This window comes from Sinocyclocheilus anshuiensis, unplaced genomic scaffold, assembly GCF_001515605.1.
Source record: "Sinocyclocheilus anshuiensis isolate Anshui unplaced genomic scaffold, SAMN03320099.WGS_v1.1 scaffold616, whole genome shotgun sequence".
NCBI classification, from domain to species: domain Eukaryota; kingdom Metazoa; phylum Chordata; class Actinopteri; order Cypriniformes; family Cyprinidae; genus Sinocyclocheilus; species Sinocyclocheilus anshuiensis.
In genome coordinates this window covers 313,353-330,380 of record NW_015557083.1, presented here as the reverse complement: position 1 = coordinate 330,380, position 17,028 = coordinate 313,353, and the positions used below count along the sequence as shown (strand labels likewise).

The 17,028-nt window shown below is 37.4% G+C and overlaps 1 protein-coding gene across 1 annotated transcript in view; it reads right to left on the bottom strand.

Annotated features, from left to right (window-relative positions):
• Nucleotides 1–17,028, bottom strand: part of epha3 (eph receptor A3) — a 136,810-nt gene that overhangs the window by 57,177 nt on the left and 62,605 nt on the right. The window contains exons 4-5 of the mRNA XM_016471778.1: nt 13,406–13,561; nt 8,198–8,533 (exon numbers count right to left, since the gene is read on the bottom strand). Of these exons, the coding sequence (XP_016327264.1) occupies nt 8,198–8,533; nt 13,406–13,561 (492 nt within the window). The remainder of the gene's footprint in view (nt 1–8,197; nt 8,534–13,405; nt 13,562–17,028) is intronic.

Below are 17,028 nucleotides of genomic sequence, written 5' to 3'. Positions count from 1 at the left end.
GGAGTCCGGCCCGGGGTCATCACATGTGGTTGCCGCAAGCCCGCCGGCCGCTCCTTCGTCGAATCTGCTGGCCGCGCCGATCTCAAGCCCGCCGCCTCTGCTCACTCAAGCCCGCCGTCCGTTCCTCACTCAAGCCGGCCTCCGCTCACTCTAGCCCGCCAAGAAACAATATTGTACAGTATGTGGAAAATAATGTTTTTTGAACCTTAAACTACATAAACACATTTTATTACTCCAAATACACAAAATAATGTTCTCCTTAGCAACATCATATGACCCCTTTAAGGAATAAAGGTAAAAAATATATATTTTAATAAACAAAAGGTATTTTTTCTATGGCTTCCAGATTTAAACAAATAAATTGTATTTTTTATGACTCGTACGAGTATTATGCATGCCCAATCATGCTGCTTTTTTTTTTTTAAATGAACAGAATAAAACCTAATCTTAAATTGCAGTAACCAGCAGTTTGCACTCTTTTTTACTGTGCAACATAAACTGTAACTGACTGTCGTAGAACTGTGAAAGCTGGCCACTGACGTCACTGCCATTGTATGATTGGCTGAGGAGCCTCACATGATCCAATTTAGCTGTTATACTTTTTCCAATGGTATGTAGGCTAATACAGACCCTCTCATCCCCCAATAATAAGACAATTTCTGGTACAACCAGTGTACACTCAATAGCTAGCTGCAAAAAATACCCAAATAACTTCCAGAGTCTTGCAAAAAAAAAAAATCGTGTCTGCAGCACTTCTTGTGCCCTCGAAGTCTGAATTCACTCACTGGTTTTCACTCACTTATTCAGTGGACTATATTAGTGGAGTAATATAGGGAATAGCAAGTAAAGGTATATGTGAAGGCTCTAAAAGGACGTCATCGTGATTACTCTGCCGTCTAAGATTCTGTACCTTCTTTTGACCAACTTCTAACACAGCATTCTAAGTATCCTTCACAGAGAAGCAAATCACAGAATTAGCGACAATATGTGACAAGCTTTGGCAAGCAATATGGCTATTTTTTTAATAAAATAGTTCCAAGAATTTGACAGTTTTATTCAATACTGTGTATGTTTATGGATTTCAGTTTTGAGTTGTTAGCTTAGCAACATGCTAATACCAAACTCTACTGAAAACAATTGTCATTCAAGTCTCCTATGGTTTCCTGTGAGAACAACTAATTGTGTGGCAACAGATCTTTCCACAGGATGTTCACTAGGTTTTCGAATGGTGTATATTTCTTGGCTTTCTCCTTGTGAACAGATCACCTCCGTTTTAAAGCCAAGAGAAATCATCAGTTCCCACAAACCTTCCAGAAGAAAGCAACAGCAAAAAGAACCACATGATTATATGTGGGAAACTGCAAGAATATTGAGTTACGAAAATTGCAGAAGGGAGGGAGATTGCTGTTCTGCTACATTCAGCTTAGGGGTGTGAAATATCACGATTTGTGATCGTGGATGGTTAAAATGTCTCCATGATCTGCTTTTGAAGAAATATCGTAGTATCGTGCTACAGCGTACATTCTATCAGTTGTAGTTCTGGCTCCTCCTCGTCTCAATATACTGTACAACACAACATACATTCACATCAAATGTTAACTCAGCGGTAGAGTTATACTCGTGGGACACTGCACTTCACAATCACAAAAGTGCATTATTTGCATGTGTTTTAAAGCCTTGCTGGTTAAACATTTAATTCGCGTGCTGTTCTGACATGCACTTTTTCTGTGCGCTTACACCTGAAGCCTGTCAAACAGCGCCTGATTACTGGACTAAGTTATCTTTCGCGTCTGATTGCGCTAATTACTGTCAAAAACACACAAAGTTTGCATATAAACACGGTTGGTTTTGTCTAAAGTGAAAGTAAACAGTTGAGAGAAAAACGGATGTGCGCCTGTATATTAGATGCGTGCAGGTCTTAAAGTGACCGCAAACTAATAGTACTAAACATGCTGCCGCTTGTCATTAAAGGGATAGTTCACCCAAAAATTACAATTCTGTCATTATTTACTCACTCACATGTTGTCCCAAACCTGTATTAATTTCTTTCTTGTGCTGAACACAAAACAAGATGTTTTGAAGAATGTAGGTAACCAAAGAGTTGCTGGTCTCCATTGACTTTGATAGTAGGGGGAAAAATACTATGAAAAATACTGGGAACCAGCAACTCTTTGGTTACCCACATCCTTCAAACTAACTTTTATTTTCAACAGAAGAAAGAAAGTAATTTAAAACAACCTGAGAGTTAGTAAATGATAAGAGAATTTTCATTTATGGGTGAACTATCCCTTTAATGTTAATAAAACGACAAAACACAAAGAGAAAAACCACTGACTGCTCTTGACTGAAAAACTTTAATACAGTTGCTTTAATAAGAATCAATGTATAATTTATACAGTGAAGTGTAGTGTTTTATTTTTAGATTTGTTAATTCAGTTTCTTGAATGCTACTGCTAAATACACATACTGTATCTGAAAAAATAAAGCACTTTTTGTTTTATTTTGAATATTATGTGTATTTGTAATGCATATCTTTGTTCTTATTTTATAATAACAAAGATAAAATAATAACAATAATTTTTATCTTCGCCCACTTTGGCCAAAATATCCGCTATTCTTATTTATTTTATATTTTGTTACCTTGTAAGGCTTTGTTTTTAAAATAGGGAAATTAATTTGGCTGTACTGCTCAGAAAACTTGCAAAATAGTAAAACCAAAATGACGAAGAATCATGATAAAATCGTGAATCATGATTTTCCTGAAAAAAAATTGCGATATGTTATTTTTGCCATATCCAGCTTGAACCCACAACCTCAGAAGAGGATTGAAATCAGAGCGCTGCGTTTACAGGTGTGGCTGACGATTATTGTCCAGCACTTTCAAGTATGCTGCAGTGCAGATGTAAGCATTTGTAAATAATCCTAGTTAAGTGCTGTCATGATAATGACATTCTGCAGAACATGCTCTCCAAATGTCCTCCACATGGTTCAGCGGATGTGGGACAGAGGCATGGCATTAATGTGGGTTCAGACCCTCCTTTCCTTTCTCCATGCCCTTTTCCACCAAAACCTCCACACACCAAACAGAAGAGGCAAACCGTAACAACGTATTTCAAGAATGCATGAATGAGTCATGGAAAACCTTCTGTAATGCCATGATCCATCTAAACACTTCCATGCAGATCAGGGTCCAAACTTAACACTTGCCAAGTGCCAAACGCAAGTCAGAATTGGCTTCGGCTGTTGACCGGTAACATTACGAGGAACTGCAACATTTCATGGTTTAAATCGAATTGTAAGAATGATATCTGACCCTTGCTGATGTAATGTGAGCGATTCTAAAGATACATATACAAACCATTTGCATGTTTTCTAATGCCATATAAAAAAACTTAAAAATATAATATTTTTTGTGATTCTACTTGATACTGCAACATACGCTACTGTTCAAAAGTCTGGGGGCAGTAAGATTTTCTTTTTTTTTTTTTTTAAATGTTTTAATGTCTCTTTTGCTCACCATGGCTGCTTTTATGTGATCAAACATACAATAAAAACAGTAATATTGTGAAATATTATTACACGTTAAAATAGCTGTTTTCTGTTTGAAAATGTAATTTATTTCTGTGATGCAAAGCTGAATTTTCAACATCATTATTCCAGTCTTCAGTGTCACATGATCCTTCAAAAATCCTTCTAATATGCTGAAATGCTCAAAAACTAACTAACTAACTAGCTAACTAACTAACTAACTAAAAAGTATTATTATGAATGTTGAAAACAGTTGCCTAATATTTTTGTGGAACCTGTGATGCTTTATTTATTTATACATTTATTTATTTTTAGAGTTCTTTGATGTATAGAAGGTTCAAATAAACGGCATTTATTTAAAATTGAAATCTTTGTTAGATTATAAATGTCTTAACTGTCACTTTTTTAATTACCTATAAATAAATAAATAAATAAATATATATATATTAACCAACCAACCAAAAAAAAAAAAAGAATAATTCACTAGAAAATTGGTACTTTTTTTCTTTCTTTTTTTTTTTCAATTCACTCGTCATTGCCAGGTGTGCCAAAAAGTTAATTTTGCACTCCCCGGCACAGCAGTATGAGGCTTTATGAAAATCTCTGCCCTGTCCTGCCCCGGCACGATTGCCAGGTCGGGTGAATCAGCCCGTTAAAATGGCAGAACCATCAGGTCTCAACACAAACATTTTACAGCTCTGATGAGGTTGAGAGCCAAGCAGAGGGCACTGTTCTTACATGGAGGGCAGCTTGCGTGTGCTGTCTCCCTTGGGCTGTGGAGCACATGCTGGCTCTGTTTAGATGGATTGGGCTGTGCTGACAACCCTCTGAGCCCCTCGTAAATGTGCTCTCTGCAGGCCCGACTCACTAGATTGGCCGTTCACACATCCATCTCTTTGTTCTGGCTGTGTTTTATAGGACAGTAAAGGAAGCTGGATTATTTGTCTAAGAGCAAGAGTAGAGAAGAACAGAGAGAGGGGTCACGATCTTCCTGGTTTTGGTTTCTGAAACAGCCTGAACTGAAAAACTCAATCGAAAAGACAGAAAATGAGGGTGTAGTGCTGTCTCTGCGTGAGGAAATTAATACCATTGCAGTGCAATAAACTGCAGCGCTTAAGCCAAATTATGCTTCTTTGTACTGTGTGCTTTGAAAGCAAGTAAGAACTGAGAGTGGGAGTATCTATGTCTAAAGAGATTAATGCATTGTTAGAGGGTAATAAGGCCATAGAAATCAACAAACAATAACTAAAAACAAATGACCTTAATATTCTGAAATAAAAACATAAAACAGAATGTATTTAAGGTTTGTTAAAATGTTCCTCCGAGACATCAATGAAGGACTAAAGGAGAGAAGCCTTAAATCCACATTTACTGCCCATCATTCTGAGGGGCCACAAATCTGTCACCTCAAGGTATCCTGGTGTGACAAAAACATCTTTAATAGAGCGGAGCTGTGACCTAGCAACACTAAAAAAACCTTAAACCCACAACAAACTCTGGTGCTTATGGCCAGGGTCATTCCAACAATGCGATACATTTTGCAATACATTTTTATAACCCCATCTATATGCCTTAATATATTGGAAAATATTAAACTCAGAAATTTGAGTGGATGTTGCCATTTTATTCAGGTGATTCTGAAAATAATAATATAATAATACAAAAAAAATAATAATAATAAATTATGTATGAATGAAAAGACTAAGTGAGCAATACAGACTATATTTAAGAGCTTTCGAAATATGTTTTGAAAGAAGACCTGTGCTCAACAAAGCTGCATTAAAATACAGTAAATACTGTAACATTGTAAAATATTACAGTTCAAAACAACCGTTTTCTATTTTAATGTTTTAAAATGTGATTTATTCCTGTGATGCAAAGCTGAATTCTCAGCATCATTACTCCAGTCTTCAGTCACATGATCCTTCAGAAATCATTCTAATATGCTGATTTGATGCTCAACAAACTTCTTCTTCTTCTTCTTCTTATTATTATTATCAATGTTACAAATAGTTGTGCTGCTTTATATTTTTGTGGAAACTGTAGAAACGTTTTCAGTATTATTTTACAGAATTGATTTGAAACGAAAATATTTTCTGACTTTTTAAATGTCTCTTTTGATCAATTTAAGTGCTATTGCTGAATAAAATCATTATTATTTTTTTAATTCAGTTAGTCATTTCTCATTTTCTTTAATGTTTAACATTTAATTTAATGAATGTCTGGACTAGTATTTTATAAAAAATACTGACTCAATGGTCAGTACATTTATGCCTGTAGCACTGTATTACTCTGAAAGAAGATGCCTTTCTTCACAGATAAATCAGCATTTGTTCTACAACAGAAGACGAACGATCTGCTGAGTGAAAATGCAGTCCTCTGACAATGACAGTAAGGATTTTATGAGGTCTCAGGCAAAGTCAACTGCTCCCTGTGGTAAAAGGGTGCAAAACTATCAATCCCTAGCCTTTGAACTTCTAGTAGTCCAAGTAGTCTTTGCCTACTATTTCATGACACCAGAACCTGTAATCTGTGGACCAAAGCCTATACTCTAAATCATCCGACAGGACCTGCACCTATCACTTCACAGCCAGCACTGAACTGACAGAGGCCTGAGCCCCACAGGGCTAGAGAACAGAGACACGAGTCTTCACAAAGGAAGCCCACATGGAATGAGAGGCAGATGGCCTGCCGTTCAGCATCCCTCTGCTTTAGTAACCTGAGGAGTCGTGACCTTCAGTCAGCCATACTAGAGGCCAGCACCTGCAGAATGATATGTTCACAGGCAGCTGTGAAAGCGCGGGATGAGCAATAGGCTTGCGGAGGCATTAAACGGTTCTTTTCTTCCTTCCAAATGGAATGTTGAGCTTTGTTGCACATCGCTGAGAGGAAATTGAATTGTCTTTGTGAATACGTCTCAACCGATCTCAGGGGACCATTAAAACATTTCGCTCAATCAATGGAAATCTTTGAAGACATTTTTCTTTTAATACATGCGGCTTTGAATGAAGTGTAATTTTTGGGAATATTGTGTTAATGTCCCATTAGAAGACCCTGTAGAATTAAATGGATAGTTCACACATTATTCTGAGCCTCTATGATGTTCTTTCTTTCATGGAACACAAAAGGTGAATTTTGAGGCAAATCCTGGCTGATCAGGGCTGTCAAATCACAAAATTATAAAAAGAGCACAATAAAACGATCACACATGTGAAAGATATGAATGCTATATTCTAGTATGTGTTATATACAACCCAGGCTCATCGGAAAAATTATCCCGTGGCAACATTCATGTAAAATGATATTATGCTGCTTTTTGTTCATTTTTCATCACTTTCAAAGTGTGTTCAGTTGAAACAGATGAACATGAATCTGGCAACATTTTAATACACTGTTTGTATGTATTGCAGCAGTTACAGTAAATGTTAAATGGAAATTAAATGTCCGGTGAGTGCCGCTAAAAAGTTAATAATCTATCACGTTTGAAAATAACATAGTACCTACACTAAACTCTACACTGAAACTTAACCAAAAGTGTTAACACAAGCAAAAGTAACATACAAAATGCATTTGCTGAAGCAACCATGCCATTTTAGCTTGCTTCTACAAGTCTTTGAACAGTTTTTTTCATGGCTCCTGTTTCACGTGACTCATACCTGAGCACTCCGTATAGCAAGTGCAATGCTGTACCAGGTGTGCTACCGAGCAAGTTTGCTACATTCGAAAAGCCACACATATGGAGCAGGTTATGTGATGCAATCATAATTTGTGTAAGAACTTGTTGACGTTTTACTGCCATTTTTTTGGAGTACATTTTTTTTTTTTTTTTAGTTTTGCAAAAATGTAGGTAAAGGAACATTTTTCCTATTAGCCTAGTTCTGTCAGGACCACTATCGTCAAAGATGATTGACAATTAGTATACAGTTTGGATTGGCGGTATGGTTCTGTTCTGGGCAAGAACTTCATTTGCATCCATGCAGCCTAGCATGGATAAGAGCAGGGAGAGCAGCGTGAATGTATTGCAGATATCGTTAAAGTTCAATAATGTTATGTACACATTTTAGAATTAGTCTGATTCAAAGGAGAATCAGAAGGCTGAATCCTGACTGACAGAGGAGGAGTTGGGGATGGAGGAGGGTAATTAGCTATTGAGCAATGCGAAAACTGCTGATAATACCGAGGGACCTTATATATGAATGCTTAGATAGGTGTCGTATTCCCATAGGTTGATGGGGATCAGCTGATGCGAGCTTGACTAATGTGACCTACCAGAACTAACGCTATGCTAGCTTTAGTGATATACAGTATATGATGACAAAGGTATTGAGGAAATGACACTTTGAAGCCATTTGACATGAAACACCATTGGTTCTGATTTTTTCAGAAGACTTGGAGTATAGCACTTGAATCATATGGCCCTCATTTATAATGCATTTAGGATGATTTTCGTGAATTTTTGGAGCTGGACAGTTCCAGTCCAAGTTTGTTTTATGGAAAAGAGTCAGGATATTCTTCAAAAATTCACCTTTTTCTGTTTTATGGCTGAGAGAACCTAGGGGTTTCAGATTAACATGAGTGTGAGGAAATTATACCATTTTTTTCCTTCATTTTTGGAAGGGGTGGTGAACTATTCCTTTAATAGTAGGACATTCTGGGATGAGAGACTCACCTGCTTGGTTGGTAGTGATGGTGACCGCAGCGTACTGGCGGATCGTGGGGGCCTGGGAGGAGACTCTGTTTTGGGCCTCAATCTCAAAGGTGTAGTTTGTGTGTGCCAGGAGGTCCACTACGGTTACTGTCGTGTTAGTGAGGCCGGTGGCACGGGGCAGGAAGCGCACGGCCCCTAGGCAGGGTTCACACTGCCTGGGACCCGGCCAACATCGCTTACAGACCACGTTAAATATCACGTCCTTCCTGCCTCCGCTGTCAGTCGGCCAGTTCCAGTCTAGAATCACTGACGTCTCATTAATGGCAGAGATCACATTGCGTGGGGCAGATGGAGGTCCTGAGGAAAGAAGATATGTGATATAATATTTACTCATAATTTTAAAATATATATAATATATAAAAATATAGTACAACACGAAGAAAATCCATTTGAGCTGTATTAAAATGCATATTCAACACTGACACTGTGAACCAATATTGACCCAGGAAACCCATCTCAACCGTTTCTTCTACACTCTTTAAAATAAAAGTTATTTATTGGAACTGATAGTTCCATGAAAAAACTTTAACATCCACAAAACCACAAAAGGTTCTTTATAGTGGACCTCAGTTCTTTAGATTATTAAAATATTGTTCACATGATGAAAAATAGTTAAGAACTGTTCACTGAAAGGTTCTTTGGGGAATCCAAGATGGTTCTTCTGCGAAAACTCATTTTGGAACCTTTTTTTTCTAAGAGACAGCATGCAGACAGCAATGAGATTAAATGGAGAGGAAACAAATACCTTTGGATTTGATTTGCTTCTCAAATCAAAATTCAATGGTCTCAATATGAACTCATTAAATTCTGCCAAAATCAAATTATTTTTATTTATTGGTTTATTAATTTACATGTATTAATTCTCCAAATTCACACACATTTGTGTCTTTTTTTCCGATTTTTCCTAAGGGATGACAGGAGAAACATCTGGGACAAAGTTTATACTTAAATGAAACACAACTGAGAACTCCATTAAATCTTATGAGCTATGAAAAAGCAATAAAATGTCCCTCTGGGGATGTACGTTTACTTTAAAAAGTGTGGGTTTAATCGTTAAAGTCATCAGTTATGGATGGATACGGAATTTAGGCAGGCATGTCCTTCCCCTTGTTAAAATGCTGGCAAAGCCTCTAGAATTACTCCAGAGTTCAGAAGTGTCCTCACTGGATTGTTATATTAACTTTAAAAGATTGTCCCGATAAAAAACGGGGTATGAAGTGTGGTCAGCGGCCTCTATTGATTGGAATAGCAGGCCTGCACAGCAAGCTGTTATTTGAATAAGTGACAGACTTCTGCGTATATTTGAACAAGAGTGAAATCTCAGATTAAAGTAAAGAGATGGACACCAGTTCAAAGCCAGACTGTAAATAATTTTGGAATACTTTGTGAATTTAATATCTGACCTCTGGGTATTATTACATAAAAACGAAATTCCTGCCTTAACGATGGTGGTGAGTGAAGAAATCAGGAGTGCAATGTTGGGTTCGTTTGATCTGACATGAATTCACACACTGAAGGCCCAGAGTTTAGAGAGGGTTTCCTGCCTCTTGAACCTGAGAACCATTTTGACAGACATTTTGTCTGAGAAGGAAAATGGGGGAGAGATTTGATACTACATTAAGAAATAGAACATTACACAAAGGAATCTCCTCCACAATATGTCTGCACTATCATGTATGTCTGCACTATGTTTGTACTTTCTTCTACACTGGAAGCTCCTGTCGTCAAGTCAAATTCCTTGTGTGTGTAAACATACTTGGTAATAAAGCTCTTCTGATTCTGATTCTGATTCTGAGAAAGAAGAACAACTTTCCTTGAGGAATAATTCACTCAAAATGTAATTTTATAATCACATTCACCAGCTCTTGCGGAGGGGTAGACTGAAAGACTTTCACTGAAGGTCTTCAACATCAGTCTGGTGCTCACATGTAACTATCGTATGACTTCAGAAGGCATAGAATATAGCATGCAACTGTTTTTTATACAAAGCTAGGACATTTTTACTTTCTCAAAAAAACTCACTCTGTATGATTTATAAGCGTTTTGAAAAATGGGGACATGGGGTAATGTCCTCATAAGTCACCTTCTCCTTGTAATACCTATGTCATACCCATGTCATTATACAAATTTGTGTCCTCATATGTCGCAAAAACGTGCGCGCGCACACACACGCACGCACGCACGCACACACATATATGTGACCCTGGACCACAAAACCAGTCTCAAGTGTGAGATTTATACATCATCTGAAAGCTAGAATAAATAAGCTTTCCATTGATGTATGGTTTGTTAGGATAGGACAATATTTGGCTGAGATACAATTATTTGAAAATCTGGAATCTGAGGGTGCAAAAAAATCTAAATATTGAGAAAATTGTCTTTAAAGTTGTCCAAATGAAGTTCTTAGCAATGCATATTACTTATCAAAAATGAAGTTTTGATATATTTACGGTAGGAAATTTACAAAATATCTTATACCCTAATGATTTTTGGCATAAAAGAAAAATCGATCATTTTGACCCATACAATATATTTTTGGCTATTGCTACAAATATATCCGTGCTACTTATGACTGGTTTTGTGGTCCAGGGTCACATGAACGCAGTCATAAATAATAATAATAATAATAATAATAACAATACTTAAACTAAAATTAAAACTAAGCTAAAATAATAAAAAAAATTGCTAAACAAACAAATAAATAAAACTGAAGTGGATTTTTTTTATTAACATCTCATTTTGTATTTCATGGTTGAAATAAAATACAAGCTTGAAATTACATTTATATTTGGCTGAACAATCTTTCCTACTATTTTACAACACATCCTTGATCTTTCCTTCATATAAAAAATGAGTATCATAAAAAGGAGGTTGTCTGTGTCAGCACAGATAAAAAAAAAAAAATGCATTAATGTGCCTCAGTCTGCAGTGGCAACAGCATAAACCAAAGTCTCTTTTTTATAGCATGGAGGAAAAAGTCGTTATATGTCACTAGGTAACATCTTTGCCAGAGCAAGGCATCCTTTGATCCTGACGTATAATAGACATCACAGTGAGCAGGTAATGTTAACAGACTGGCTGGCCTGTTAGCGGGAGGATGTGAGGTGTGCCAGGGTAAGCCATGCACTACACGGACACTTCAGTCTGACAAGCAGCCTCCAAAAGTGTGACTACAGCTTTCATTATTACCACAGACCTGACCAATAACCACCAAAACAAGAAATTCTCTCTTTGACATATGGGAGATGTTTACATCGGGTATTGATAAGTGGCACAATTATATAACATGCCTGCCATTGACATTTTCCTCACGTCAAGGATTTACACTTCAGAATATCGCCTTTATGAGGTCATAAAAAAAGAGACAGGCAGAAATAAACAAGTCCATTTATATGTACTAAACACAGGCATAAATATGTATGCCTTTAAAACATTCACCGGTGATTAAATGCCGACCTTCGCTGACACGACATAGAATGCAACATAAACTGTAAATGTTACAAAGCAACAATTCACGGAACAACTGCCTGTATAATGCAGCCATGACCTGAATTATATTCACATGCAAAAAACATCTCTGAAGAACTCTGAATGACCTTCCACAATTATTGCTGATAATATCGTGCGTCGTCTTCCTTTAATTGCAGTTCCGCTCTCAGAGCTGCACTTAAAGCGTATCTGTTCCACTGCCTGCATCCGAGCAGATTCTATCAAGATAAATGTTTAAACTCGAGGGCTATGACAGTATGAAGTGGAGAAATTAAAGTCGTACACTCCGTTCAAGCATTTTTCCGCTCACTGTAGCCATCAAAGTCTTAAACTAACATTGGCAATGAATGCTTAAGTGGAAATGAAGACTCAGTATTGCATCCGACAGCCAAAATAAAAAGCGACTCGCATGAGCGTGCATGGCGTGATCTGACGTGCTACCTACTACTCAGGATGTCATGTAAGATACACCCTATTAAACTTGGCTGCGGAATTCAATAAGGCTCTTGGTGGTTTTATGTGATATGAATCAGCACTGATAGCAATGCGGTGATTTATGGATAATGTGTTTTGGAATGCTTGGCAGTCGCTGCATGCATCTGTCTACCATCTGCGTACTTCTCCATAAAAGAGAATGGGTTCGCTTGCAAACCCGAGGAGGCCTGTCGGTTGAAACGGTTAAAAATAAGCAAACACGGGCTATTCTCGGTGGGATAGCTCGAAGGCCGCTGAGGGGGTATTGGAAGCTTTGTCAGAACGAGCCAACACAAATTCATCAATCCTTGAACAAACACCATCCTTCAAAAAGCTCCGGTGCTTTTGAGGGCTGCGCGGCGAACAGGAACGCCGCGTTTCAAATAACATAAATAGTTATCCGTACAACAACATCACTTCTAAATGCTTGTGGAGATTCTGCTGCCCTGCACTGTTGTCTTGAACATCTGTGTACACCTTTGTGTTGTGGGTCAATCTGACCCAAATTGGTTTCCATGCAGTTTGCCAAAAATGAAGGAAAAAAAAGAAAAACAAAGATTCATGTAACAAAAGAAAACCCCTATTGCAGCTTGCACTGTTATTTTAGTATAATTGAGGTACTGTTATATTTTTGTTTACTATTTTGAATTTGTTTTTATGTTTTTTTATTTTCTTGTTATTGTCTTTGTAGTTTTTATTATTATTATTATTATTATTATTATTGTATTTTTAGTTATTTAGTACATCATGTTAAACAAAACGAAATTGAGAAATGATGTGTTGGCAATCAGCGGAAATAAAATAAGAATATTAAATAGATTAAATAACTCAAATATATTAAAAAATGTCTTTGGATGATTCAGAAGACAAGTTCTCAATTTCATATGTTTCATATTTTAGTATCATGTAATGCCATCAATAGCATGTATTTTATATTTTAGCCTTTGACAAGCTACAAATAAAGTTTATTTGTCCTGATTCTATTCGTTCAGCCTTTCCAAAACACATCTATGTGTCGAAACTTTGCAATGACCCGAAATGAGGAAAAGTCACAAAATTACAAGAAGAAATCAATATTTCAACTAGTGTTTCAAGCAGTTAAAAAAATCAAGTGTGGGTCAAATTGAGACAATTAGGAGGCTTAAAGGTAACGTCAAACCTATAGAATCTGGAGAAAATGTACTTATGTAGGTTAGCAGCACGTACGAGAGCAGGCCATTGAGACGGGGTCCTCTTCCGCACGGAAGTAGTTTCTCTCGCAGTCACAGTGCACGGCTTCCTCCTGGTGCGTGTAGCTGTGCGGTGGACACTTGGAGCACTTGACGTTCCCAGAAGAGGCCTTATAGAAGCCGGGCCGGCAGGCTGTGGAGACAACAACAGGAGGGGAGACAAATTAGGATGCTGGGAGTCTCTAGCCAACAGGGCCATTCATTACCCCATTACTATGCTGCCACTTTTAATGGAGCGAATCATTTCACATGACCATATGCATCGGCGGACACAATGGAAAGTCATTTAATCATCTGCACGGACTTAAACAAACTAATAGCTGTACCAACAGTGCTGAGACGTGGGTACGGCCGGCCACACGCACATGTGAGTGGATGTTATGACCTCATAGGAAAGAAATATTGTTTCAAAATGACAACGGGATTAAATGGAGAGCAAAAGTAGACTGCTTCTCAGTAATCTCACAAGTGTCACCTAGAGAGTGTCAGAAGAGACTTCAAGAATGTCTTCAACTGTCAACATATCAAAGTCTGAAGTCTCAATATGAGCTCGAACATTTCTCATCAAATTCCAAGACCAAATAAACCCAATTAAATGGTATTATTGTCTATCATAATAAAGAAAAAGCCATTAAAAAATAAATACTAAGAAAGGAAAAACAGGAAATTATATCAACCTAAAGTTAAAATATTTTTTTTTTACTTTATTTTATTTGGTTTTGTTTGTTTTAGTTAAGTCTCTTATGCTCACCAAGGCTGCATACATTTATTTAAAATTTCAGTACAAAACAGTGCTATTGTTAAATATGATCACAATTTAAAATAACTGTTTTCTATTTTAATATATTTTAAAATTTAATTTATTTCTGTAATGTAAATCTGAATTTTCAGCATCATTACTCCAGTCTTCAGTGTCACATGATCCTTCAGAAATAATATGCTGTTTTGCTGCTCAAGAAACATTATTATTATTAAAAACAGTTGCTACATTTGATTATTTTCAGGATTTTTTTGATAAATATATATATAGGAGAAACATCAGAAACAACGTTTATGTTTGCCTGAAACATAATCAAGTCTTTTGAGCTATGAGCAATATGAGCAATATTTTTTTCTCTGGGAAATGACAATTTGGGAGGCTTAAGTCAGAGCTATGTGATAAAGTATGTTTAAAAATACTTTTAAAGTCTCCTTTAATGTCACATTCAGCGGCGGTTGCATTAATTATGCAAATACATCTCTCAAAAAATGGAGAAAAAAATATCTCTGCTATTAAAGTGTACTCGTCAGCTCATCCATCCCTATTCATGAGAATCCCATTCCATTACCCATAATGAAGAGGGAAAATCATGATGAGATGGTTAATTACTGTGGAATACACATGCATCTGTATTCCACTCTCCTCTTGTTGCAGGTTCAATACCTAATACAGTTGGTGAACCAAAGCTTCAAGTCAGCACCATCCTCCTAGAATCAACTGAATTCTGCTTCACGGCAAGAAAACCGAAGGGGCTTTATTATAATAGAAGCAGCGAGGTCAGGATCTTCTTCTCTGGGAATACAGCAAAAGATCTTACGGTTTAATAAAGGTTTGTTTTGGGGTCGGATGCAACCGCTTCCAACATATCAGTGATGTTTATTACCTATCTCACAGTCTACATGACATTCCCACAGCGCACCTACATGCCTGTTGTTTCTCCTGAGAGGTTTCTTATGCAGAGTGTGAGCAGAAGACGGCTTGGAGAGTAGCTGTGATGCATGGGAATGCAGGTTTACATTAACCTGTTTCTCCTCCGAGGCTCTCCATTAGGGACTGCACAAAATGAGGCTGATGAAAAAAATGCAGGTGCTCTTAATAGTGTTTGTTACAGGAAATCTAATCTGACACACTGCTACCGCTGTAAAGTCCCAGATGTGAAAAACACACATCTATGTCTCAAGAATATGTCTGAGGACATATTATAGCTCAGAGGTGGCTTTTTCACAGCTTAGGAGAGACGCACTTTTTATATTCTCTTATTTTATATGTTTCTCCTGAAACTGAAGCATTTCTCAGTGTTGTTATAGGGATAGTTCACCTAAAAAAAAAAAAAAAAATGTGTCATTGTTTACTCACCTTCAAGTCATTCCAAACATGTATGAGTTTCTTTTTCCCGCTGAACACAAAAGAAGATACTTTGAAGAATGTTGGTAACTAAGCAGTTGCTGGTAACCATTGACTTCCATAGTATTTTTTTTCTCTCCATACTATGGAAATCAATGGCTACCATCAATTGTTTGGTTACAGACATTCTACACAAACAGAAGAATTAAACTCTTACAGATTTAGAACGACACGAGGATGAGTAAATTATGACATTAAAGCTAAATGACGTCTAAAACTAAAATGATTAAAAACATTTAAATTACAATTTTTTAAGTAATTGAGATTACTTGAGTAATTGAGAAAAAAAAAGAAAGAAAAAAAAAGAAATTAATTCATAAAAAACTCCAAATTAAAAATAAAGAAAACGTAGCAAACTTAAACGAAAATTTAAAAAGTTGCCTTGGAAACTAACTGAAATAAACAAATGTAAGTTTAAGTACTAAAATTACTACAAATAAAACTGGAAAGAGTCAAATAGAAATATATAAAAAATTAAATTAAAATTAAAATGACAAAAGCATGGCAAATCTAAGTAGAGTGTGAGACACTGTTGAGGTCTCATCTGTTAGATTACCATTTTTGTTTTCTAAAAATTCTCCATTTGCTCTCTTGGAGAAACAACTGAGATCTCGTTTGTATGTAGCCGGATAGAGAACAGGCCAAAAATAAACAAAGGAGATGCAAGACGAAGAGCGGCGCGGGTCAGTGAAGCAGGTGATGATGGAGAGAAAGGTGCGCCAGTTTCTGTCACACGAGCGCTTGTACTTGACAGCTCTTTAATAGAAGCCTGGGAAGCCAATGGCTCTCGACGGCATCAGCCTCTCCTCTCTCCAAACCCTCATACTGCAGTGAAAGGCTATGAATGACATTACCCAAAGCTGTGCCTGCTCTTCCTCCACGTAATCTGAACGCCTCAGATGTTCAGGGGAGCGCTGAATGCGGGATGATGTATAAGTTTGTGTGTCTAACACGACGTGCTGAGGTGGAAGCGCTTTGTGTGTGTGAGCTGGGGCTGTTATTGATTACACGTGTGCTGCGAGGAGACACTGGGGCTCACTCCCGGGCTAACAGGCACGGGAAGGGAGTGAGAGCGCTACAGAGGGGCGCTGAGGTGATTTCTCATCCAGGCCTCCCAGCACACGCTCCATACGCACTCGCTCTTAACAAGAACACACACGTGCTGTCCCAGGAGCCAGCCTTAATAAGGATATGAGAGATGATCTTATTACTTTGTCGATCTTTTCTTCGCTATCTTGACGAGGTTTGATATTGGGGAGGTCGAGTAAAAACAAAGCTGTGAAAGAAATCTTCCCAGAGAAATGAAAAATCGTCTCAGGTTACTTATGTAACCATGGTTCCCTGAGTAGGGAACGAGACACTACGTCCTCTAGGGGTCGCTATGGGGGAACGCCTCGTCGTGACCCGTGTCTGAAGCATACATTGAAGAAACATAC